This window comes from Chaetodon trifascialis, chromosome 3 (genome assembly GCF_039877785.1).
Source record: "Chaetodon trifascialis isolate fChaTrf1 chromosome 3, fChaTrf1.hap1, whole genome shotgun sequence".
NCBI lineage: Eukaryota > Metazoa > Chordata > Actinopteri > Chaetodontiformes > Chaetodontidae > Chaetodon > Chaetodon trifascialis.
The window spans coordinates 2,483,221-2,508,017 of record NC_092058.1 but is presented as its reverse complement, the minus strand read 5'-3'; the positions used below and the strand labels follow the sequence as shown (position 1 = coordinate 2,508,017).

General features: G+C 43.1%; 1 protein-coding gene across 1 annotated transcript; it reads right to left on the bottom strand.

The window, feature by feature from the left end:
* Positions 1-9,817: 9,817 nt before the first annotated feature.
* On the bottom strand, positions 9,818-24,633 carry podxl2 (podocalyxin-like 2). The gene is made up of 13 exons (XM_070959706.1): positions 24,271-24,633; positions 17,466-17,809; positions 16,917-17,277; positions 15,898-16,007; positions 14,715-14,928; positions 14,039-14,251; positions 13,115-13,281; positions 12,901-12,975; positions 11,470-11,626; positions 11,287-11,348; positions 10,535-10,714; positions 10,278-10,439; positions 9,818-10,026 (listed from the first exon to the last, which is right to left on the bottom strand). Exons 1-13 carry the CDS (start codon positions 24,320-24,322, stop codon positions 9,967-9,969), a joined length of 2,157 nt encoding a protein of 718 aa, XP_070815807.1. The 5' UTR covers positions 24,323-24,633; the 3' UTR covers positions 9,818-9,966.
* Positions 24,634-24,797: the final 164 nt, after the last annotated feature.

Genomic DNA, 24,797 nt, shown 5'->3' with positions numbered 1-24,797 from the left:
AAGTCAGGCGAAATGACGAACCTCACATCCTGCCAAGACTTTCAAAATTAAAGCTTGTAATTCGCCGATCAAAACACCTCGAGCTCCTCCTTTCAGTGCAATTCAACAGTGGTGGAAAGTAGCTAAAGCGCATTTACTCAAATACTGTGCTTAAGTGCAATTTCAGGTACTTACACTTAATTTTTCTGTTCACATTTCCTCTTAAATGATGCTTCTACACCACCACAGCTCAGAGAGAATTATTGTACTTTTACTGCACTACATTTATCTGATGCTTTAAATAACTGATTATGTCACAGGTTCAAACCAATAATTCAAAATGTTATCAACAAATAAATTATGATATATAATAGATATAGATAAGACTTTGTTGATCCCTCGATGAAATTCACAAACAACCTGGCAGAATATAAAGTAAAAATATAACAACATATTTTTACCCGCTGCAGCATTAAAGTGATAAAAAATATCAATACTTATAAAACAATAACATAACATTATTCTGAAATGGGCCATTCTGCATAATAGGTACTTTTGTACTGGTACAAGTATATACTTTATTGCTTAAGATTGTGTACCTTCATTTAAAAAAAATAAATAAATATAAAAAAAAAGTCTGAACGCAGAACTTTTATTTGTGAAACTTCATATCATCATATGACCTCCATCAGAGTGCAGATCTCACACACACTATGAGATTCAGTCATTTTTTTAAATTTCAAAATCTAATCAAGCATGTCAGGAAGATAAGGCCCGTGAAAACTTTGAAGACCATGTACCAAACTGCAGCACTAATCTGTTAATGAATTTGCTGTACAGCTGTACCAGAAGAGTAATGTGATGTCCTGACTAAAGAGAAGCGCCAAGATTTGAAATGAATGTTTATTTATTATTTTGTATTGTTAAAGTTTCTAAGCTGATATTTAATGTCCGTTTGCCATCAAATGCATCTGCTAAAAAAAAACCTGACTGAGCATTGTACTGTGACTCACAGCTATTTGCAATTCACTTTTACATACAAGTAATGCTATTATGTTTGAGCTATTAATTTTATTTTTCTGATCAGCATGTACCTACCCATGCAAAAATCTAAAAATATCTCCTGTGTTTTGGTTTTTGAATCTTGGGCTGTTCCTGTGCAAATCAAATAAATCTAAGGGGCTGACTTTCTACTTCCTGAAATAATTGTACATGTCTGTTTTAGTACAACACTTGAAATACTTGTTCACGCTCGTTTGAGTACATGACGGACTGATCGTGAAACTAAAAACTAATTTCAAGGAGAGTATTTCTGTATAACGCCTTTTATTTTGAATGCCTCTACATTTCCGGTCGATGCTAAGTTCGACTCACTTGATACTGCTGCGTTTCTGTGTATGGTGGAGGTTTGTTGTGTGTCGAAGAGGCGACGGGCCGGCGGGGCGGAGCTACATGGAGAAAAGTTAGATTTTTCCCAAACGGAAGAATATAATGTTATTTTACTGATAACTCGACAGTGACTTTACTGAAAGCGACAACAGAAATAACTATCAAAACAAATTAATCACTAACTGCCGATTTTAGCCATTAAAACTATTTACCAAACAGTGAAACAAGAGACATGAAATGTAAAAGAGGCACATTCAGATGTACAGACTAACAGCAGAGAGAGAAGCAGGCTACAGAGCTTGAAATCAAAGTGGAAAATATGACAAACATTCATTTAAAAAAGCCTTTAAAGGCATGGTTCCCAACATCAGGCCTGTGGACACGACCGGGCCCTCAAACATTTGGTGTGAGGTCACAAGAAAATAATAGGCTCTGTAACAAACAAAAAATGAAATTTTAGCGCTTACTTTTGCTTTGATTATCTTGAACTTGTAGCAGTCTGTGTTTCATTTCCCTCAGCCAACTGAGCTCATCAGCATGCAGGTCAACAGCTGCTGCCCTGCAACCTGCACGGCCTGGGTCACGTGACTGACAGGGGATGCCGGGCTAGCATGAGTGCTAGCAAACTAATCTGCTGGGGGTTGACAGTGCTGCATTTAGATTTTTTTTAAATGGACAATGGACACATTTCAACAGAACTGATTTTTGAGAATTACATTTGTTCTCTAACAGAAGACAAGCAGCTACGAAAAACCAGCATCCAAGATTCTTTATTGTCATGTTCTTGTAACAATGTAACATGGTCACCAGTAATGAAATGTTCTTAGTGCCAAGTCAACTTCACGGTGCAATATTCAGAATAATATATATATATATGATCATATCATCATGTGTGAATCACAGTGATTGGCCATCGCAGTGGTGTGAACATTGTTTGAACTTCTTTTTTTGTTTTTCAGGAAGCTACTTCCATCACGTTTACATTGTATATTGACGATGTAAACAAACACTTTGACGTTGTTGTTGTGCCTTTTAGAGACACACAATCCAAAAAATGTCCTCCCACATCATTCGGGCACAAAAACAAAAAATACGATATGAAGTATCAACTTTCTGGGACATTAAACAAAAATTTGGGGACACTATAACAAAGTCAGGGAGTTTGTCTCTTAAGATGACATTTTTTGACTTTTATTTACAATTTTTCATCCAAATGACCTGTTTATCAGGCAGACTCTCTTTATTTGTTGTATTTGAGTGATTTCAGCTGGTTGATTATGGTTGAGCAGCATCAACGCTCAGGGGTCTGTCTTTAACTGTGTGCTGGGTGGCACAGAGCAGGAAAGGGGGAGGTGTGCCAATTACTCAGGCGGGGGATATAGGGCTACCTGCAGGTGGAACGCAGGTGGCAGCAGGTGTTCAGGCCGGTGGAGTGAGGCAGGTGCACACCTCATTCCACGCTGGCATACAGGGAATAAGTGGTAGGCCTTTACTGTGTTTAATGTGTGTGTTTAATTATATTGTTTAGTTTGAATAGGTGTTGTATTTACTGTTTCCATGTATTTCAGACCTGCTGGGTTAAAGGCGGCTGGTAGTCGATGATGAAATAGATCGACGTACCAGGTATTTTAAAGTTTTAGTTTGTTTTTTTTTTTAACATGTGGCCGAAATCAGCATGTATTTTAATTTTGTTAATAAATTGTTGATTGGTGGTGTTTGTTCCTCTGCAGGGCATCAGTGGTCCATTCGCTGCTCTTGCAGTGGGACTGTTTTGTTGTTTTTATCTGTTTTCTTGGGGTTTCTTTTTCTGTCTAGTTCGCCTCGGCAAGTGAGCTGGTAGCAGGCAAAAAAAGAGCTTGGTATTGCCCTCGGGGCAGACTAGTTTTTCTTTTCTTTATTTTTCGTTTGTTCGTCTTATTTCTGGTTCGGCTTGTTTCCCCCATTCAATCATTTATCTTACCTATACGTCGCACTTCAGCCTGACAACGAAGTAACTCAATCAAGTAATCAAATTAAAAAAAGTTAAAGCCAGTACCAGTAACCGGCAGCCGATAGCGTTAGTTAACTAATTAGTTAACTCTACCAGTAAGCGGTAACGGTCGAGGTAAAATTAAATTCAATACATCATTTAGCTAGCGTTACCTAACCAGTAAATTAGCTACCACTAGCTAATTAGCAATCAATGTTATCTAGTTTAACTGATGCTATTGAGCCACTAAGGCTAGCAGTTAGCCAGGAATGGGTAGTTCATTTTTACAAGGGGCCGCATGAGAAACCTGAGCTATGTTGAGGGCCAAACCAACAATAAGTTGAACTTAATTACTCCCCCTCCCTCTCCGCTACACTCGTTCCCTGGCTCCAAGCCCCTCCTCCCTGCTGTGTCTGCACAGCTGCCATGACAACCAGTAACATTAGCCTTAGCATAGGAAACAAGCTAACTCTGCCCAGCTGCTACATCACAGTTGCTAACATACCGTACGCTGCAGTGTTACTGTGACAATCACCATATTAGCTTTATGATTATTCGTTGTCTTAGCCATATATGCTGTTGTTGGCAGCGGCGGCATGGGCAGTTTCTCCTTTGTGATTGGCTGTTGCTCCGCCATAGCTTTCACTAGCCTCCTGACGCTGCTCACAGAGCTGTTTGACTGAGGGGCAGCATGAGCAGAGGGAGGGGGCGGTTCACAGCGTGTAAGTAGTGATTGACAGATGTCAGACGCCCTCAGACGCTCCTCTGGCTCTGATTGGCCGTTTTGTGTCGGGCACGGTGGATTCTTGCAAATCCCAGCAGGAGCAGTGGGAGGGACCAATGGAGCCGTTTTTTTCAAAGATTAGGTGTTTCATGTACTGCTGTCTGGGCATAGGGACCGTTTTAGCAAATATGGCAAAAAATGTCTTTTATACAAGTTACCTAGTGCAGCTTTAACGCTTACCCCTCGTATTTTTGTCTCCTTTCTACACTTCCACTCCGCTCCGTCGGCCTCCAGTCCCAGTTTGTGAAACTGAGGCGGAGGAATCCATCCTCCTTTGCAGAGAGAGGTGGCAGTGGACTGTGCCAAGTGTGGTTGACAGAGGGGGGATTAATGTATATATGTATTCTTTAATGCATCTAACAGATCATAGGGTCATTGCAGTTTATTACGTTTTGTTACACGTTTATGATAATGTAATAATGGTTATATTGAATTGGACCTGTGATGTATTGGTGTGTTAATTGAGAACCAATTATGTTTGGGTTCACTACCCGAAGCTTCATTCACTTCTCACTAGTGACACCTGCTGTGCAAAGAAATAAAACAAATTTTGCCCATCACCCGAGTGGACACTTCGTCTGTGGTTGTATATAATAAAACATTCATCTTTGTCACAGTTCTCTCAAACTTTGCTTTTGTGCTTAGTGCAGGGATGTGGGACTGGGAATGTTACAGGGTTAATCATAATGTTGGCACATCCATACTTCAGCCTTGTAACAGTCTCGTGAAGTCTCCCCTGATTTAAGAAGCCCAGGGGGTGGGATGGCTTCTCCATGATCGATGTCAGCTGGGCTAACATCCCCCTCTCACCCACTTCCTCGATGGTGTCCAGAGGGCAGTCCAGGACAGAGCCAGCTCTCCTGACCAGTTTAAGTCTTTTCCTGTCCCTCTCAGAGCTCCCCACACCCCCAACAGACCACTGCATAGAAAACTGCAGATGCCACCACAGAGTCGTAAAATGCCAGCGAATGCATGGTTCCGCCGGCCTAAGTATAAACAATGCAGCTAACGTTAGATATCAAAGTGACGCAAATGAGCGTATTTTTAAGAGCTGGCCACTGTGTTTGAACGGATGTGTAAAAACAAACCTGCCATGTTTCGGGCTCATTCTCAGCTGAGAGTAACCATCAACAACACGCCGACTGCGTGCGTAGCTGCTAGCTAGCACATTAGCTACCAAACAGCGGTAGCTCAACGGCCCCTGACGCGCAGGCCGAGCGGAGAGGTTTGGAGGACTGTGGACTTCTTCGTGGAATACATTTCCGGCAGGCTGTGCGCTACGAACTGTAATGCTGCCCTCTACTGTTATTTACACAAAAGTGCGTCATTTCGTATCCCATTAGAAATGCCACGTTGAATCCCTGAAAACCATCAGTGAATATCTGCAATAAAAAAGCTCTTATTTGATTCACATATTGATTAATTGAGTCAAGCAATGATTAATCCATCTGAGACTCTGGGAGGAAGTAAAGAAGTCAAACAACATAACTCCTATCACTCCACCTGCCTCCAAATTAACTGGCAGAGATTGAAACTGCTTGATTTGGGCCAATAATGCAGTAAAACCAGTTTGATCACCCTAAGCAGGGATGGGAGTTGGTCTGAAAGCTCCACAACAGTCACTCAAGTGGCCTCAGACTGAATCTGGTCTTTACTGAAGACTGCAGCTCCAAACACCACATACTGTAACCATAATTTAAATCCAGTGTAATAAGTGCTTGATATATTAAAAACAATGAATCTGCTGCCCAATCACTGTCGGAGAAACTGCAGAGGACATTGATAATATTTTCACATTTACTGATCATCAATATCAACATGAGGATCCCAAGAAGTCTTTGAATCCAACCAAGCAGAGAGGAAACCTTGTTTAAAATGTGTATGTTTTTTTTAAATAATCTTAAACTAGTCCAGATTTATAGCCTACGATAAACCATGTATGCACAATTATTTAAACTTTGAAAAAAGCAAATCCTACAAACACAAGAAAATATATCATCCATCTATTCATTTATTTTCAAGGCCCCGTTATCCAGCCGAGAGCTGCGGAAATGACAAAGAAATCAGATTTTCTCCAAACTTTATTTCTCACATTTAACTTATTACACAGCCAACCAAAAGAGTGAAACAGTATGTAATCAAAATGCATATAAACAGACATACAAAAAAGATGTGTCAGATAAATAAACTGAATAAAATACCTGGAATTAATTCATGAAAACTCAACAAAATGAACAAGAACCTGGATGAAAATCTTACCAGGACACTAAGCTCGTTATCTTTATACGAACGAAGGGTCACTTGTTTTTTTGTTTTGTTTTGTTTTGTTTTTGCTACAGCTGGATCCCCGTTAACTTGCACTAGCGCTGCTAACAAATGCAAACACACGAGGCTGCCGTCAGATTCTGAAAAGAAAAACATCCGTGAAAACAAATTTAAATGACCAGAATCTGTGAAGCATTCGGTTGATTTCTAGCAACGAAAAGCGACAAAATTTGCCTCTCGTTCAGTCTTAGGGCAAATAAAAGCAACAGAAGCCGTATGTTTTGTTATATTGGTGTTTGCTTCAGCGCTGGAAGCTACATGCTCATCTGTTCTGTCTTCCACTGGAGGACAAGGGGACCGTGTCCTGCCTGCATCTTGTGCTCTCAGAAACGGGTAATCTACAAAGCAGGCAGGTGTTTAATGTAGTCAGGATGGACAGCTGTCAGTCCCAGCGTGTCCTGAACGCTCCATAATTCCTGCTTAGCTCACAAAGTGCATATCAATCAGCGTAGTTTATAGTGAAGCCATATACAGTATTGTTACATCGAGAAAAGTCAGAGTAAAAGAGTTGAAACACAGGCAACATCTTGACGAAATGCAGATGGGCAATACTACCTGGAACAGGAATGGAGACAGAACCGCATCATCGAATCATAGAAAGCAATCTGAATAAAAGTTAACACAATAAAAACAAAATACGCTGAACATCGCTGCTAACAGCCGTCTGTCTCCATTCCAGCTAAGTGAGCAGCGACTTGAGTCAACTAGTGCGTCTTACAAAGATATCTGACATTATTTCTATCCATCTGATGAGTCTGATGTTACTGTGTGAGCGATGACACTTAGCCAGTCATTTATTAATGGTGCCCTGAACTTTTCACATCCAGAACAAGTCCCACGTTTGAAGACTGACATGCTGATTGGTCAGTCGTGACTCGGACATGATGACAGGCGTGATCATAGCAACTCAGACTGGGATCACAATGATAGTGACTTGACATGACTTGGACATTAACGCACTGACTTGGACATGACAATAATGACCCTGACATGACTGTATTCATTTAGATATGATGGAGATTAATGTTATTGATCCAGACATGATGGTAGTGACTGGGGCATGAACGCAGCTTAGGGCACGATGTTAGTGACTCGAACATGACTGTGCTGACTTGAACATGACTGCATTGATCCAAACCTGACCGTAGTGACGTGGACATGAGACTCAGACATTACCATCGAGATTCACACTCGACCACTGACTCGGACATGTCCTTTGTGAATCTGATGTGACTTTGTTGGGTTGGACATGACCACAGCGACTTGGACACGTCACAGTGACTTGAACATGACCTCTATGACTCTGACACGACCACAGTGCCTCCAGCGTGACTGCAGTGACTCGGACATGACCGTGTTGGGCTGAATGTGGGTAGTGATTCAGACAGTGACTTGCAGGTCGTTGGCGAGTCAGACAAACATTTAAAGTTCTCCTGAAGTAAAAAATGATGCTTGTTTTAATCATATCTGTCTGAGCCAACGGTGACAAATAAGTCATTTTGTATTTATTATTAACTGGATCTCAGTTTGTCATTTCCTGGAAAACGTGATGCTGCTGCAGCAGTGGGGTAGGGTTTAGGGTTAGGGGTTTCTGGGGGCCGGGCCTCAATGATTACTGTCCAAAACCTTCTAACTTTTGTGCCTGTGAATATTCTCATTCATCCAGGTCATTGTAAGCTTCAGGGCATTCAATCGATCGCAACTGGACAAACTGACAAAGTCCAGTTGCGATCGATTGAATGCCCTGAAACCTTCTAACTTTTGATTTGTGTGAAACTTGATCAAATGTCATGGAGAACACATATTTTCATACTGCTAACTGTAAGAGCTGTTAGCTGGTTAGCTCTGTTAGCGGTGCAGCTATTAGCTGACTTGGTGAACCCACCTCGGTATTCCCTGTCATCAAACTGGCCTCTGCTGCTTGGAGGTTGTGTTTGGTCCCAGTCTGGCTTTGTTCACTGTGAGCTCCCAGTTCACATTTTCTTTTTCAAGGATGGCGATGGAAAGGTCAGTTGTCCCCCCCCCCGACTTCCTGTTTTTACAGGAAACACCTCATCTGTGGAAGCACTCTGGCGGCCGTTTGATGGGAAATCTAACATTAAAACACTGAAGACTTGGGGCTCGACTTGGACTTTGGTGACTTGACCTCAACACTGTAACTAACTATTTGTTCATGCGTTTGTTTGACCTCTACATGTTGCCCATGTGTCATAGCCTCAAGATTGAGCCAGCAGCAAACAGCAGCCATTCCAACACTATTGAGAAAAGCATATTAGGCGAACAGGACGTAAGTAGAACAATCACATAACTGGCTGTAAAGAGTACAGTAAATATCCTCAGCAGGTACCATTCCTATGAGCAAAACAGAGATATTTCAGTCACTGTATGTAATACATTTAACATGATGCAGCATTTCAATGACAAGAGTCACTATTTCCAAGCGGAATTGATAAAGTGCCAAAACCTTACTTTCAAAGTTGCTACAGGCTGTACTTCCTGTTCGGTGAATCAGAGGAGGAGCGAAGAGGAGTCACCGTCGTCTCTGGAGTCAGACGTCAGCGTGAAAACACTGTCTGTCTTTAATCATTGTTGATTGTTGCTGTCAGTAATACTTGGCTGGGTCTTAGGGTGAAAGAAGTTTTCTGATCTTTTAGTTAAGTGAAATGAACCAAACCACACTGTAAAAATACTCCATTACAAGTTACATTCAAAATATTAAGTTAAAGTACAGGAGTATTGGTAGAAAAATGCAAAGTATCAAATGTAAATGTACTTGTTATGCAAAAAAGTGCGTGATAAAAGCGTTATATTATCATTTATTATAATATTGGATAATTATTGTGTTAATACATAAATGGGATTTTATCACTGTGCTGTAAATGGGTGAAACAGAGCTCAATTTAACTACTGCTGCATAGTTTTATATCCGACATAGCACATTTTTGTTTGTAAGCTCATCACGTTTTGGATTTAAAATGCTAATTTGCGCAGTAACTGCTAACTCTAGCTTTCAGTCTTTACATTCAAACATTAAAGGTGGGAAAAGGAGCTTTTTACCATGAAATGATGCTGGTTTCATGTTTGATTTGTCTCGAGCAACCAAAGCGTTGAAAGCTAAAAGAATAAGGCACGCTGAACAGATGCAGTGATGACGTTAAAACATCAGGCAGAGAAATTAAGCTCTGTCAGAGACTCAGAAGTCCAACTTTGTCTCAAAAGGTGGACGTCATAAGAGACATTTACTCCAGTGATGATGCCAGTGACTCCTCCTGCTTTGCTCCTCAATCCTAGCTTAGCTCTGACTGGACTACACCTCTATCCCTCCCATCTGCCACTTCTTTCTCCTCCTCCTCCTCCTCCTCCTCTCCTTTCTTTATTCTCCTCTCTCCACCAAACACTTTGTATTCTTCCTCCTCGTTTATCTACCGTCATCTTCCTCTTCTTCCCCCTCGGCTCGACTTAGCATCTGTCTATCAAAGAGCCCTTCCTTCACAACCTGTCTCTTCCTCCTCTTCGTCCATCAGAGGTGCGTGTCCTGCTCCTCTTCCTCCTCCTCGGTGGCTGCTTGATTGACAAACACCTGAAAAAAGGATGAGAGGCTTCATGCTGTTGCCGGGCAGATTAAAGCTTCCAGACAGCCGATTGGTTACCACGAAACTTTTCAAGCTTTTCCAAACCACCACCAGGACTGCTAGGACTCATATTATTATTATTATTATTATTATTATTATTATTATTATTATTATTATTATTATTATTATTATTATTATTATTATTTATTTATTTATTTACTCATCCAACCATCTTTTTTTCCATCAGCCATCCAATCACCTGCCAGCGATTGTTGTCCTGCCCGCCTCCTTCTCCTCCCCCTGCAAGCCCATTGGTGCTCGGCTTCTTCTCCTGCATCTCTGGCTGACTGTCGTTGGCCACGTCCAGCATGGGGTTATCGTGGCAACCGTTCTCCACAAAGTGAAGCTCCTCAGCGCGGAACTGCGAGGTAGAAGAGAAGCGAAGAATTACAGGTGCGTTTGTTTTACACACCTGTGTGTGACCGCACTGCCCTGCTCTGCTGCGTGTTCGCGTACCGTGGTCTTAGTTGCAGGCAGTCGTCTTTGCCAGCAGATGTATATGAATCCAGATGTGATGATGACCATGCAGACGGAGCCGATGATCACCAGAACCACGAACAGTTTGCCGTAGTCGCTGCGCGTTTGACTCGGCCGGAACTGGCAACTACTGGCCGCGCTGTAGTTCTGGATGCCCACCTGATGAAGCAAACACACACGAGCAGCTTCACTGGACATGAGCACAAACATGGACACGTTTCTCATCAAAAAAACACAAAACAAAACAAAACAAAACAAAACACACATTTTCAAGTGCAAAGTGCTTTATCAAAATGATCATCATAACTCATAAAGGAATTTATTGTAATTATGTACATTTACTCAGACAACAGCTCATATTTGAGATGTAAAGTCTACAAAACTGGAAGTCACAAACATCACGCTTTCTGTTTTTTTTATTTTATTACCTGCTGCAATATGAAAACAGGAAAACAAAGTTATGTTGCTTCTTTGATGCCTTAAAAAAAAACAGAAACAAGAAGTTCTGGCCCCTCTTTCAGTTTTCCAGATGACACATGGACCGATCAACTGCGACCAATATTTCCAACTGTGACCTTAAGTCAGCACAAATTTTGCTCAGTTTTCTAAAAATAATTCAAAGGAAAGAAGCTGTATGTCTTTTCTTTGAGAGAAGGAATGAATTAAAGATGCTTTAAGCTGTAAGTTTCCCATGCTGTAACATATGGAGACATTTAAAGACGTTATTGTACCTTAATCAAACTTTTCCTGATCTCTCCCAGCATGCCCAGCACATCCTTGGTGCCTATCACTCCTGGAAGACACAACACACATGGAGCAACGTTAGCACAGTCACATCCAGCCTGTAGCTACCTTGAAGAGTGTGTGTGTGTGTGTGTGTGTGTGTGTGTGTGTGTGTGTGTGTGTGTGTGTACCGTGCTCAGACGCCACGTTCATCAGCAGCTGGTGTTGCTGGTGTGTCGGCTTGCTGAGGTAGAGTACCCACGATCCCTCTGGGCTGTTCATTCTTCGAGCAAACACTCGTGCCATGATCTTCAACAACCGTACGCCCTGATCGACACGAAACTCCTCCTGTCACACACACACACACACACACACACACACACACACGGTGGTGGTGAGGGTCCTTCCTCCCTCACTAACACACACACAAACACAGCAGGTCTGTCTGTCTGTCTGTCTGTCTGTCTGTCTGTCTGTCTGTCTGTCTGTCTGTCTGTCTGTCTGTCAGAGGGGACCATGGCTGTCTTAAGGAAGAGGTGTGCTTGTACTGGTTTGTACAAAGCTACATCCAAACACATCTAAAGTGTTTACAGCTGACACAGAAATCATCTCTTTGTCTCCACCCGCCCTCCATCTGTGTCCACAAGGGCTGCAACAACGAATCAATAAAATCTAACATTAACAGCGTTGGCAACGAATTTCATTATCCATTCGTTGTGTCACGCAATTTATGCACCACTCATCATGTTGCGGAGCCGAGTACTTCACCTGCAGAGCTTTGTCAACGCTGGCTGACTGAAAAAAAAACCTCCACCTGCAGAGCGAGTTGAACAGAGCGAGCTAGTGATGGCGAGAGGAAGCTTCTTGAAGCCTTCTAGCCAAAAAGTTCACAAAAAGGTTCATTTCTCAAGGCTTCATGTGCACACAAACCCCCCCTGCTGGTCAAAGACTGTCAAACAGCCAGATGTATTATGGGTAATTTTAGCAATCTGTAATGCACTCAAGACTGTCCGGCACTATTTACTTGGAAGCCAGTAAAATAAATCGATTCATCTTAATAAATGCATTTCATGTATGGTTCATGTATTCATTCATATAAATAAAATGTAGATTTTTGTTTAGTGTATTGTGGGTATGTAACGCTAGCATTAGCTAACTTATGTTATCTAGTCTAACTGATGTCATCTAGCCTCTAATACTGCAATCAGTCGGTCAAAATATTCTATTCCTGAATAAAGAGGCGGAAATTAAAAATGTGTTTTTTATCCGATTCATCGAAAAAATAATCAATCGATTAATCAATTATTAAAATAATCGTTAGTTGCAGCCCTAATGTCCACCTGTCCTCTGTCTATGTCCACCTGTCCTCCATCTTTGTCCAGGCCACCTGACAGCTGACAGACACTGATTAAGAAACAACAGCTAACTATCAGAAGTATGAATTCATGAGTATGAACTTCTTATTTTCTTGATTCTTGAAGCACATTTACAACATAACCGTATGAAGTTCCTCAGCTAAAAATCACAAACCAACCGCACACAGTGAACACAAATAAATCCTGTGGCATGCTAACATGCTAAATGCAGCACCTTTAATGTGAATACTGCATCCTCGTACTTACACAGTTCAAGTTTTGCGTCATGTTGAGGACGACGTAGCCTCGTCCGACCAGCTCGCTCCAGTCTACACACACTACCTGGAAGATTCAGAGTTAGAACAGTCATGAATATCGAACAAACGTCAGACTGCAGAAAGATTCAGACTCGTCCTGTCTTTGTCCTGAATCGTTCTTTTTGAACAACTCTTTAAGAGAGGTTGCAGGTGAACGAACGAACCGGGATCAAGGACGTGGTCGTTTCCATCCAGTTCCTGGAGGGCTCGGTGAAGCCGATGGTGGGATCTGTGGTGAGCGGGATGATGTGCCTGATTCTTGTTTCCTCTTTCTCCATCTTTCCCCATTTCTCCTCCGCCACCTCTTCACTTCTGCCACCCAGTCTAACCCCTTTAGTACATACAGAAAGAATTAATTCATAATGCATTTATTCATTTTACTGCTCACATAGCCCCTCCCCCAGTTAGTGCTGCTACGCCCGTCAAACTTTCACATCTATCGCTGCAGTTTACAGTGATTTACCATCAAAACTCATTTTTGAGACAGCTGGCCCTTCATTTCCTTGATGTTCTAGTCGTGAACAGGGCTTTTTTTCAATGTAACAGGTAACCCCACAAACTAATTCAGGTAGTTAATGATACGCTTTGTAATGCTAGGTTACCACTGTGTGTAGCTAATAAGCTAATTAACAGGACATGCTCATGATTGCAGCTTACGTTAGAGCAGACAAACACACAGTTTAATCTATTTGTCGCACTAATTTCTTGTGTTTCATCATGTTCATATTGCTTCAGTTGCCGTCAAATAAATCAGGTTCTGCAGTTCAACACCTGAACTTTACAGACATTCAGTGACTTCAGCTTTCTTTCAGCGTTGGACAGACGAGGCGAGACGTTCATGGCGACGAGAGCCTGTTTTGAAAAATCCACTTTTGTGTAAGTATATTTTTTATGTGCATTTGTTTTGTGTTTTCAAGAAAACCTGGTTAAATACTGTGTGCCCGATTCTGTCTTTTTGTGATGTGTTTAAGTGGCGTAGACATGTTTACGCACTGCTGTGCATAGTTACAGTTGCTCAGCTTTGATTGGACAATCACTGTTTGGGGGAGGGGTTTATGCAACACATGTAATAACGTGGTGTTTCTCACCTTTTAACTCATGTTCTCCCTGTTCCAGCTCCTCCTCTTCCTCCACAATGGGCTGCAGGGGCTCTCTGCTGGGAGCCATGCCAACCTCTGGTACAGTGGGATTCTGGGTAAATATGCCTTTGTGTGCCAGACCAGTATCTTCTTCCTCCTCCTCCTCCTCCTCCTCCTCTTCCTCCTCCCTCTCCCTCTCCATCTCTTCATTCTGTCTCTCCTCTGCAGCAACAAACCAGATGTAAAACAAAAGCAGCTGATGCCCTTCAGCTTTATTTTAGCATTTTTCTGATGTAATGTTAACTCGAAAACAGCACTTCACTCTGTGCAGTTCAACGTTTCACAATCACTGTCAGTGTAGTTTGTTCAGTAAGTGAACGCATCACTGTTTAAATGCACTTCAGTTTGTACAATAGTAAGTGAAGGCGTCACCATTCAAAGGCGCATCAGTACGTACAACAGTCAGTGAACGCATCATCGTTCTAATGCACACAGAATGAACAACAGTGAGTGAACGCATCACTGTTCAAATGCACTTCAGTTTGTACAACTGTCAGTGAACGCATCACTGTTCAAATGCACTTCATTATGTAAAACCAAGCATCCATCCAACAGAACAGGAACAGGAACCCGGATCAAACTAGCTATCTACTACTAGCTATCAATACATTTTTCATTCGTGTACCTTTTGCGTAACTTCCCAGCAGTCCAAAGTCTGTGCCTGTGTCCGTCTCAGGGGTGGCGGTCCCCACAGGGTGTCCTCCAGCAGCAGTCAAAGTAGAAGCAGCAGTAGACATGGTGCTGTTTGTGGAGATGGAGGAGTGAAGGACTCCATCGCCACTGGAATGACCATCTTCCTCCCCCTCTGCCTCCCACAGCTCTCTTTCTAAGGGACCCAACTGTGTGATAGACATCAAATTACAGGAAGACACTCAAATTAACAGATGCTGTTGAAGGTGTAATTCCCACCGAGGGCTGAGGGAGGCGATGTTCCTCTCACATTCCAAAAGCCTATTTTTGTCCCCAACTCTAATATGTTTCTGAACAGTGTCCCCTGACAGTCGGCCGCCATAAATCAGATGAGAGGAGCTCTGAGTGGATAACATTCATCTAAATCACCTTCATATCTCGCCATGCTGTCCTCAGGGAAACGTCTGTGAGCGTGACTTTCTGGTTGGTGAAGTTTGCTTAGTCACTTATGCCTATCCGCCGGTCGACCAGGCCGCCAGTAATCACATAAAGCAGTTAAAGACTAATTAAGGTATTCAGTGCAGGGTTAGTAGGTGAGCTCTGGATTACATCTGATGGACTGCCATCCAATTAAAGCTGCAGCTGGCGATTTCTCTTTTTCATGCTGCCTTCACACTCCAGCGCAGCAGTGATCCACCTTTCAGCCAATCACGGAAAGAGTCTTGAGTCAGTCTCTCCTCGCAGGCATTCATGGTGTTGTACTCGCAGTAGAAGTACTCACTGCACTGTGTTTGATGCTTTGCTGCATAGCTAATGTGAGCTCAGCACACTTGTAAAACAGGGCTCCTGTAAATAAAGGTTATATTCAACTTATTGACAAATAGGAATTTGTAAATGCGTAACATTAGTTTCTACTTTAAAACTGATTTCTATGTGATTATAAACTATTCTGATGTCCTCTGATGTCCAGACAAAGACTCCACCAGGTTTCAGTATGATGATGATTTGTGTCCTCCACCTTTCAATGCACCACCAGCTGTAACCTTCAGCCACGACAGAAGAAACGAACCATTTGCACAGTAATGAAGGGGTTGCATGCAGACGTTGTTTTTCCACATTAATGGCACGAGAATCATGGCATCAGTTTGCATATCAGAGCATCTTTTATCTGTCCTCACCTCCAGGACCGGGGACGCACGATGCTCCTGCAGCCCAGAATCATGCACCTCAGCCGGGCTGGAGACGCTGGGCTGCTGCGAGCTGGAGGAGTGGAAGGACGGACTGTAGCCTGCGTGACACAAAGAGACATGTCAGAAACACGTGTCTGTGTGCGGACGTCTCGTGAGTAAACCTCTCGCCAGCCATTCCTCTTTCCACAGTTATCAGGAGGTTTTGACAGCGTGCTTGTTTGAAAGACTCCCAGGAGACCGTTAACAACATAATTAATGTATGTCTTTCTTAAATGTACAAAATCTTTACATTGTGCTAGTACATGAGTGGAAGTCCACCCAGCTGTGAATAGGACAAATAAATAAGGAAAAATGAATTGTGCAGCCAGGAAAGCAGATCCTTTCTCACATCTGTCATAAGAAAATGAAAAAGAAAATCGACTCTGAACAAACTGTTCTCTCGCTAACAAATTTAGCAACAGTAAATCAAATCAAAAACAAGCCTCTACTGGATCCATTAGAGAGCACACAAGCTCGCATTTGCACTCAAAGAGTGATGGTTGAAAGGTGATATTGTTATGAAATGCGCAGCTGCGTCCAGCAAAGTGGATTCCCACACACTACTCACTGTGCATTGAATTCTACTGAAGACCAGGCTGCATGTTGGGTAACGAACCACAGACAGCTTTTCAGCAGCTCGATGCAGGTCAGTGGTAACGTGCTGAAGTTTAGCAGATATAATGTTGTTCACCATCTTTGCATGCTAGCAAATTTTCTAATTAGCCTAAACACAAAGTGCAGCCGAGGCTGATGGAGAGAGTCACAAACCAAAGTATCAGATGAACAGAAATGTGAGAACTGATCATCAAAGTTAATATAAGTCAATCCATCCAATGGCCGTTGAGACATTTCAGTCTGGAGAAACCAATAATGGCGTCCCTAAGGTTATTTTTGACCAGTTATCCTGCAGTTGCTTGTATCGTCACCTCTTCTGATTTGGATCTGTGGGGAAGTTTATTCATACTAACCAATCAGAGAGTCCAGATCTGGGGTTGTGTGGTTGGCGTCTAACGCGTCCAGGATGTGGACGTCTTCTTTGACTCTTCTTCCTCCCCTTTCCTCTTCCTCTCCTCTGCCGTCTCCCCCTCTCCTCCCTCTGTCCTCCCCTGCGTCTCTCTCCCACTCGTCCTCTCCCCCTCTTCTTTCCCGGTCCTCTCCTCCCTCCTCTCCTCTGTCTCTGTCCTCCATGTCCGTTCCATAGAAGCCGGAGGTCTCCAGGGAGGCATCGCCAGCTCCGGGCCCACTGAGGAGCTCCTTCTCTGGGTCAGCGGACACTGGGTGCCCCCTGTAGCTTTCTGCCTCCTGGGGAACAGCCAGATGAACCATACGCTGGAAGGAGAGACATGTTTGCTTGGTCTGATTGATCATCAGTGAGAAGACATTTTTAACTTCACAAGATTATAAATTATTACAGCTCTCGTTTGCTTCCATACAGACTCAAACAGGCTTTTGCACACAGCACTGTTGTTTGCAAATAAAGTTTAACCCAGAACATGACATCAGCTTAAACTCCTCACCTCCATCTCATCTTCCACATCTAGGTTTTCATCCACAGCAGCGCGGGCCCTGGCTATATCCTGACTGGCAGATGATGGCGGGTTTAACTGAGAGGAGTTAGCAGAGTCCGCCTTGGCCTGGGAACGGGATGTTTCATGGATCTCTGGCCAGCCCATGTCGTGAACCAAATGAGGCTGGGCTCGCACTAACTCTTGGCCTGAGTGGCGTCTGGTTCTGACTAATTCCTGGATGGAGCGTGGCTGGGCTGGGCCTTCATCCTGGAATAGATGCGCCACCGGAGGACTGAGGGGTATGGTACGCTGGGATGGACCCAGTCTGAAGGCATCACAGCTGGCCAGAAGAGCTATGCAAAGAGAGAAAAAAGAGTCTGAGGATGATGTTGCTGTGCACCCCTGTGTCTTATTACATCAAAAAATATTCTGTTCTGGGGGAATTTTTTAGTCTGAAATGAAATCTTATTGATCTGCTGAGGGATATTAGAGGTTTTCGAATTCAACAAGGTAAATAAAATGAAAGCAAACCAACTGAAAACATCCAAAACTTATATACATTTACATAATACATAGTTTATTAAGCCGTTGAGTTAAGGGTAGCTCTTTAACCACTTACATAAACCTTTAATAAATAGTTTTTGGTCATGTAGCTGTGCACTGATGTAAGTGTTTAATGTTATTTAAATAAGTAAAGAAAGAAATGGTTGATTTCTAATTTACCTTCAACATGGTTTATTTCCCGACAGACAAATGATGGAGGCTGAAAACTGAAGAGGGTCAGTTTGGGAACCTTGACTGCATAATGGGACATAATTACCCAAAAGCGTCTCATAAAAATGAGTCAAATGAAGAGAAGAGGTTAAACAGACCCGAGTGGATCGGCAGATCGAGTCACTTTAATTTATTTCCTGTACAGACTGAATGTGTTTTTTGTCCGTCAGCTCGCTTTAAAGAACAACGGCCCTGAGAGAGAACAGAGATGAGAGCACTCGTTCTCTGCATTATACATTGCAAGTGGTTTTATTTCCTCCGCCGTCCTCAGAAAGTCACTGCACGGAGGGGAAACGAGCACTTTTATTTTGTCTTTCAATTTCTCTCCTCGCTCATCTGTTTGTCATTAATTCTCTCATTCATTTCTTCATTTGCTAATCGTGTCGTTAACTCATTCGGGAGTTCAGTGATTCATCCGTGGCTTCTCATCCACCTCCTCATCCCTGTAGCTGCTCTTTCATGAGTTCATCCAACCAGCCATTCGTTTGATTTCTGCACATTTTTATACTGCATCTTCATCCATTCGCTCACTCCTATCCATCTATACGTTCATCCATCCATCACTAATCCCCATCAGCTGGAACAGAATCCTCACTGCAGTGCCCGTCATGCATCCCATAGTGCTCTCTGTCTGGGACCACAGATGGCTGTCTGACCTCAGGGGCTGACTGAGCAGATTACGATATCATAGCCAACATGTCTCAAATGCGTCTGTAGCATGTTAAGCCCTCCGTCAGCACAAAGCCCTGCAGTCTTAGATGACACAGATCCTTCCTGCTGACTTCCCAAAAGAAGGAAAAGCAGAGTTAAGTAGCTGAGCTGACTGCTGCTTCCAAGTCAGGAACCTCCTAAAAATGGTTCATTGATAAGAAAGTCGACAGACTCATGCAGGTCTGTGCAGCTGTACTGAGGCGCAGCTTCCAGCTAAATGCTAATGTCAGCATGCTAACAGTAACAATGCTAAAAGGCTGGTGTTCAGCCGCTGTTACTCTAGTGTGCTAGCACGCTATGTTATAGGTTATTTGATAATAAACCAAAATACAGAACAAAACTACAATCTGACCTGCAACATAAAGCATATTTCATACCAATCCGTCAACTGACTCCAGTCAAACCAGTGACACAGCAATAGTGAAAACTCACAGCAAACTGGCAGAAACACTGTAAAAACAGACTTTTATTCTTGTAATATCTGTTCATGAGACGCTCGTCGCCACTGGAACTTTCTAAAACTGCAGTTATAGAACGGATGGAAAGCATGCTGACATCAAGTCCTCCACGCCAGCAGCGATTACTTCATCACGTACGAGAGCACTCAAGAGAAATATCGAGTTGCAATTCTAACGGCACTTTATCATTAAGGTGCAGCTATACTGTGTGATCTATGGAAGCCTCTGCAGACCACAAAAGGATGGACTGTTATGTTATTATGTTGCCACGGTGACATCTTGATGGATCTGAGGCCAAAGGAACAGATGCTAACTGTACTGTGAGAGATGTGCTCGTGTTTAGTGCTAATCAGTCGATGCTAGCATGGTAACACATTAAACTGACATGCTGAACAAGGTTAACATTTCCCCTGGTAAATATCAGCATGTTAGTTCAGTCATTGTGTTAGCATGCTGACATTAGCATTTAGCTCAAAGCTCTGCAGTAAAGTCTCACAGAGCTGCTAGCATGGCTACAGACCAGGTGTCCCACTTTGTCCAGGACGTCCCAGTTTCTAGCTGGATGTCCTGAGTCACGGCAAAAATACCTGTAAAACATTAAGATCCCCTGGTTTTCAAAGCAATTAAGATAATAATATAATATTAGACCTGTTTTCAGTGTTTAGATGGACGTTCATCATGTTCTGTCAATCATTGTCTCCTGACACACACAATGCACCACGTTTCTGAATCCAACACTGATTTGTCTGCATGTGAGTCAATCAATCGTTGTCAAGGCTGTTGCAAACCAATGAATCACAGGCAAAAGTCATAAGCTGTGGGACTTCCAGCACTGACAGGACGTGTCAGTATGCTAGCCAGCCAGTGGCTATGAAAGTCAGTCTTTCATACCGAACACTTTTAGACTTTTAGTTCACCTTTAAAAAGCGCTCGGTCCAGAGAGCAGAGACAGACAGAGGATGGAGGGATGAACAGGAGGACGGGCAGAGAGACGGATGAGGGTGGAGAAGTGCTGCAGTTGTTTTAATGCCTCCATCCTTCCCAAAGTCAGCGCAGTGCTGACAGAACTGCACCTTAATTAAATGTGTGTTTGCATTCCCAACAATCCAAGAAGCAAAAAGAGCGCCAGAAGCTGAGAAGCTGAGCCTCAGTGAGTGTGTGTGTGTTTATTATGGGAGACTACAGATAATGAGACAGGCAGTGCGATCAACTCCACTGATGTCTCAGGGTTTGGCTGAAGAAGACAATGTTGGCACTTCCAGAGTCCATAAAGCCCAAAGAGGGTTCTGAATTTGCTGTTTGTGCTCATTGAGCTTTCACCTCACTTTTTAAAGCTTCCTGACGCGGCGTCATTGCGCCTTACACCCAAGAGGTATATTTCTGGAGACCGTACAGTACAGCTAACGCACTGCTGGTGAAATACCACCACATGCATCAGTATTTCTGCATTTACAATGTGTGACGTGAAACACACAGAGCTCCATCGCCTGACTGCAGCTCTGCAGAGCGTTTTTGCGTCTTTCAGCTAATTATTTTGGTTCACTCTCATCAGCTAACGAGGCAGATATTTCCCTGCATCAGCTGATCAGTATCATCTGATACTGCTTTCACAAAACTGCAGAAACTGCAGTAAAACAGATGTTATTTTATCTTTTCATAATCATCAACATTTGTTCAAGTTCTGTACTTTCAAGGAACTTGTCGAGTATTTCCATGTTCTCCAACTTCATACTTCTATTTCACCATATTTCTCTGACAGCTTCAGTTTTATAGTTTCTAGTTTCTGATTATTATTCTAAAAAAGAATAAACCAGTAAATTACGATTTATTAATGGGGATTAAGATGAATAAAGTAGTGAAAAAAGTGAATATGTACATGCAGAGTATTTCTACACTGTACACAGTTTACTTCTTCCACCACTGACTTGGATGTTGTCCAAAAACTATTAAAAACACATTAAAGCCCACCTGTCTTCTACTGCACACTCCACTTCCACCACTGCACACTGACCTTGACATTTTTGTCTACAAAAGCAACTTCGCAGCGTAATTACTTCAGAAAAATCTTCCGGAGTCCATCCAGCCGCAGGGACTGAATGGCTGAGTTGGCCTTATCAGCTTATCACAGATAAGCACCGTGCCGAGCTAAACGAGGCGGCCGAGTGCCACCCGGGGGAGTATGAGCAGGTGCTCGGGGGGAGATACCCTCCAAAGTTCATCAAACCACATTGAACCAAAGATCACAGACGTAGAAGAAGAATCCTTCCTCCCCAAAGAAACTGAAAATGGAAGGGAAAGCTGGGAACACACACTGATGTTTAATTAGCTCTGGAATAAAAAGTACCTTTTAGCTATAAAGCATTTTCTGTGTCGAAACCTCCTTTTTTTCCCTTGAATCATTAAAATATTTCTGATGACTCATCCTGCACCCTGCTTACACAGAAATGTTTGCAGTGGATTGATTCAATGGGACCAAATTGGCCCTTGCCTTCGTTAGCTTGCGGGTCAAAGTAGCTAGCAGAGTAATACCACGGTGAGGTATTTGTTTGGTTATCACGCAAAAACGCAGTAAATGAGGCTGAGAAGCTAATTAATCTGACGTAAAACACGACAGTACAGAAGCAAAAGTTACTATAACTGCAATTTCACCTGGATTTTAATGCTAATATAGTATGCTAATGGTAGCGTTAGCATCCAGTGGTAGCATGTTAACATGGTGCTAAACATCACATACTGTTAGGGAGCATGCTAAAATGCTGACACTAGCTACCAGGCTAAATGTTACTAGCTAGCCATTAGCAGGATAATATCCAGCACTTGTTAAGCTGTTATTCATTAGCTCGCATCAAGGACACCAAGGTCAAGAGCTGTTTTTTGGAGATTTTAGCAATCACAAAGCGATTTTATAGTTCACACTGTCTTCCTTTATCATTCATAAACCTTATTTAGTGTTGTCGTGTTTAAGACTCGATTTTCACAAGTTACAATTGACATTTTTTAATAGTATCTTCTTTCGTCTACATTTTGTTTGGTCCTAGCATGACACTGAAATAATTTTCTTAACTTAAACCAGTAGCATGTTGTTTCCTTTGCTGTTCATGTCTTGTTTTATTCTGTATTTTTCTGCGCGTCCGATCTCTGATGTTGGATTGAATCCGATTCTTTCACTGGTGAATATCTGACCACGTGTGTTCTGTGTGGGCTGTTTCATGAAACCAAAAAGTCAACTTTCCATGTCAAACAGTGTGGTCGCACCGTTTCATCTGAAGGCAGAATCTGTCTTCGGCTCTGTAATGAGTATGTGAGGCTGGTCCGTGGGGCTGGGTCTGTGTTTATGGTCATAGCTTATTAAAAACAGTCTTAGAGTGGATGTAAGTTTCCATAAACACTGCAGAAAGCCTTCAGTGTCAGTGCACACGATCAATTAAATCTGGTTGTCCACAAACAGTTTTGTCCCTCTCAGTCCTCGCTTTAATTTCCTCTACAGTGCAGCATGTCATGGAGGAGGGGTGTCCCCTAAAGCCCCCTCTCTCCATGCTTTAACACCCCCCACATCAGCTTACGTTTGGCTGGAATCCTCCCCCAAATCCCCTTCACCCCGACTGAGAGCTGGCCATCCTCTCCCTCACAGTGTCCTCGTTCTTAATCGAGCAGGAAACGCAGCCCGAGGCAGGACGAGTTCTCCAAAACGTTTTATCATCAGGATCAAAAAGATGAGGAGAAACTCTACTTCCAAGAGCGAAAATGCAGAGTTTAAACTCGATAACCAGCCCGTAGCACCAAAGCTGTTTACTTCACAGAGCTGAAGCCCCATAATTCACCAGAAAGAGCCTCAGAGAAAGCTGCACCATCAAAGAGCCACGAAAACAAGCAGAGAAACTGCTGGAGCTTCATGTGAAGGCAGAGCCTGAGCTGCTGCTGATGATCTGTTAGGGCTGAAACTATTAATCCACTGGTCAATCGACTGAAAATGAATCAGCATCAGTTTTGGTTTTAGTGATTTCTCAAGAAAAATTGAGTGGATTTGATGCTTTTCTCCATCACGTGATTGCAAACTGAATATATTTGGGGGGTTTTTGACTGACGGTTGAACAAAACAAGCGGTCTGAAAACACTGATTTGTTCCGATTGTACTACATTTTGATGGCAAAACAATCAATTGAGAGAATGATGAGAAGATAATTTGACAATGAAACAAGCTGAGCTGCAGCCAGAATTGTGATAATTGACTGATTGTTTATTGTTTTGCAGTCAGCTGATGCTTCTGCAGCTCATCAACACAAAGCTTTGTTTTAGTCCATCACAAAATGAAGAATTCAAAAAAACAAATGTCTTAATATCATTCATGACAACACAAAACTGCAGGCAGTCTTCATCACACCAACTTTGTGTGCTGGTGATGATGACTATTCTTCATGCATGTCTCGTGCTCAGCAGCAGGTCCTGGTGTGTGTGTGTGTGTGTGTGTGTATGTGTCAGACACTGCAGTGTGTGTCTGCTGATTTAAGTGCACTGCGCGCCTCCCACACACTGCCTGTCTGTGCATCCACTTTGCAGAATTTAACCTGAACGGTTCATTAAAACAGACTGCGTTCATGCTGCTGGTTACACCCTGACTCATTATGTTATCACTAACACCTGCAGTAATCCACACTGACGCTCTTACGGGGAGCTGAAACGTGTGTGTGGCGACTTTACGCTGATTTTATCTTCATGTGTGATGTTTTCAAAGTCTCCTACGACTCGTCTGGTGAGTATTTCCTGCAGGGGCTTGTGCTGTTGTAGTAAAATAGGTGTATCCTCTGGCTGGCCGGGGCTGCTTGCGGCCATGGCTGGCTGAATTAAACAGACGGGAATATAAAAAGACTCACCAATCAGTGTGATGTGGAGCGGGCCCGGCATGTCTGCTGCAGTGCTCAGCATCCCTCCCCTCCTCCTCCTCGCTCTGAATGGACAGATCACACAGATTTCAGCTGCAGATGCGCTCTTGATGAGAATGGAGGCCGTCAGGAAAACGCCGTGCTCATGGCTGTCGGTGCTGCCTGAGTGCGGGCTCACGGACCAGCTGTCTGCGGTGTCCGTACAGACAGACAGACAGGCAGGCAGGCAGGCAGGCAGGCAGGCAGACAGAGAGGCTGTGTGTGCGGACAGAGCTGCGGTCAGACCAGATCTGCTCCGCTGCACCACCGACGCTGGAAGTTACCGCCCGGCAGCTGCTTGTCGTTGCCGCGGGTGGCCGCTAGATGTCGCCACTGCTGATCGGGTTTCCAGCTGAGGCGTTCAGGTGCCCCTCGGACATAGTTTTGTTCTCCACTTGAAATACTAAACAATACAAAAAAAACAAAAAAAAAAAAAACAGACAACCGCTGGGGCGAAGAAACCTGGCACAGGAACAGCA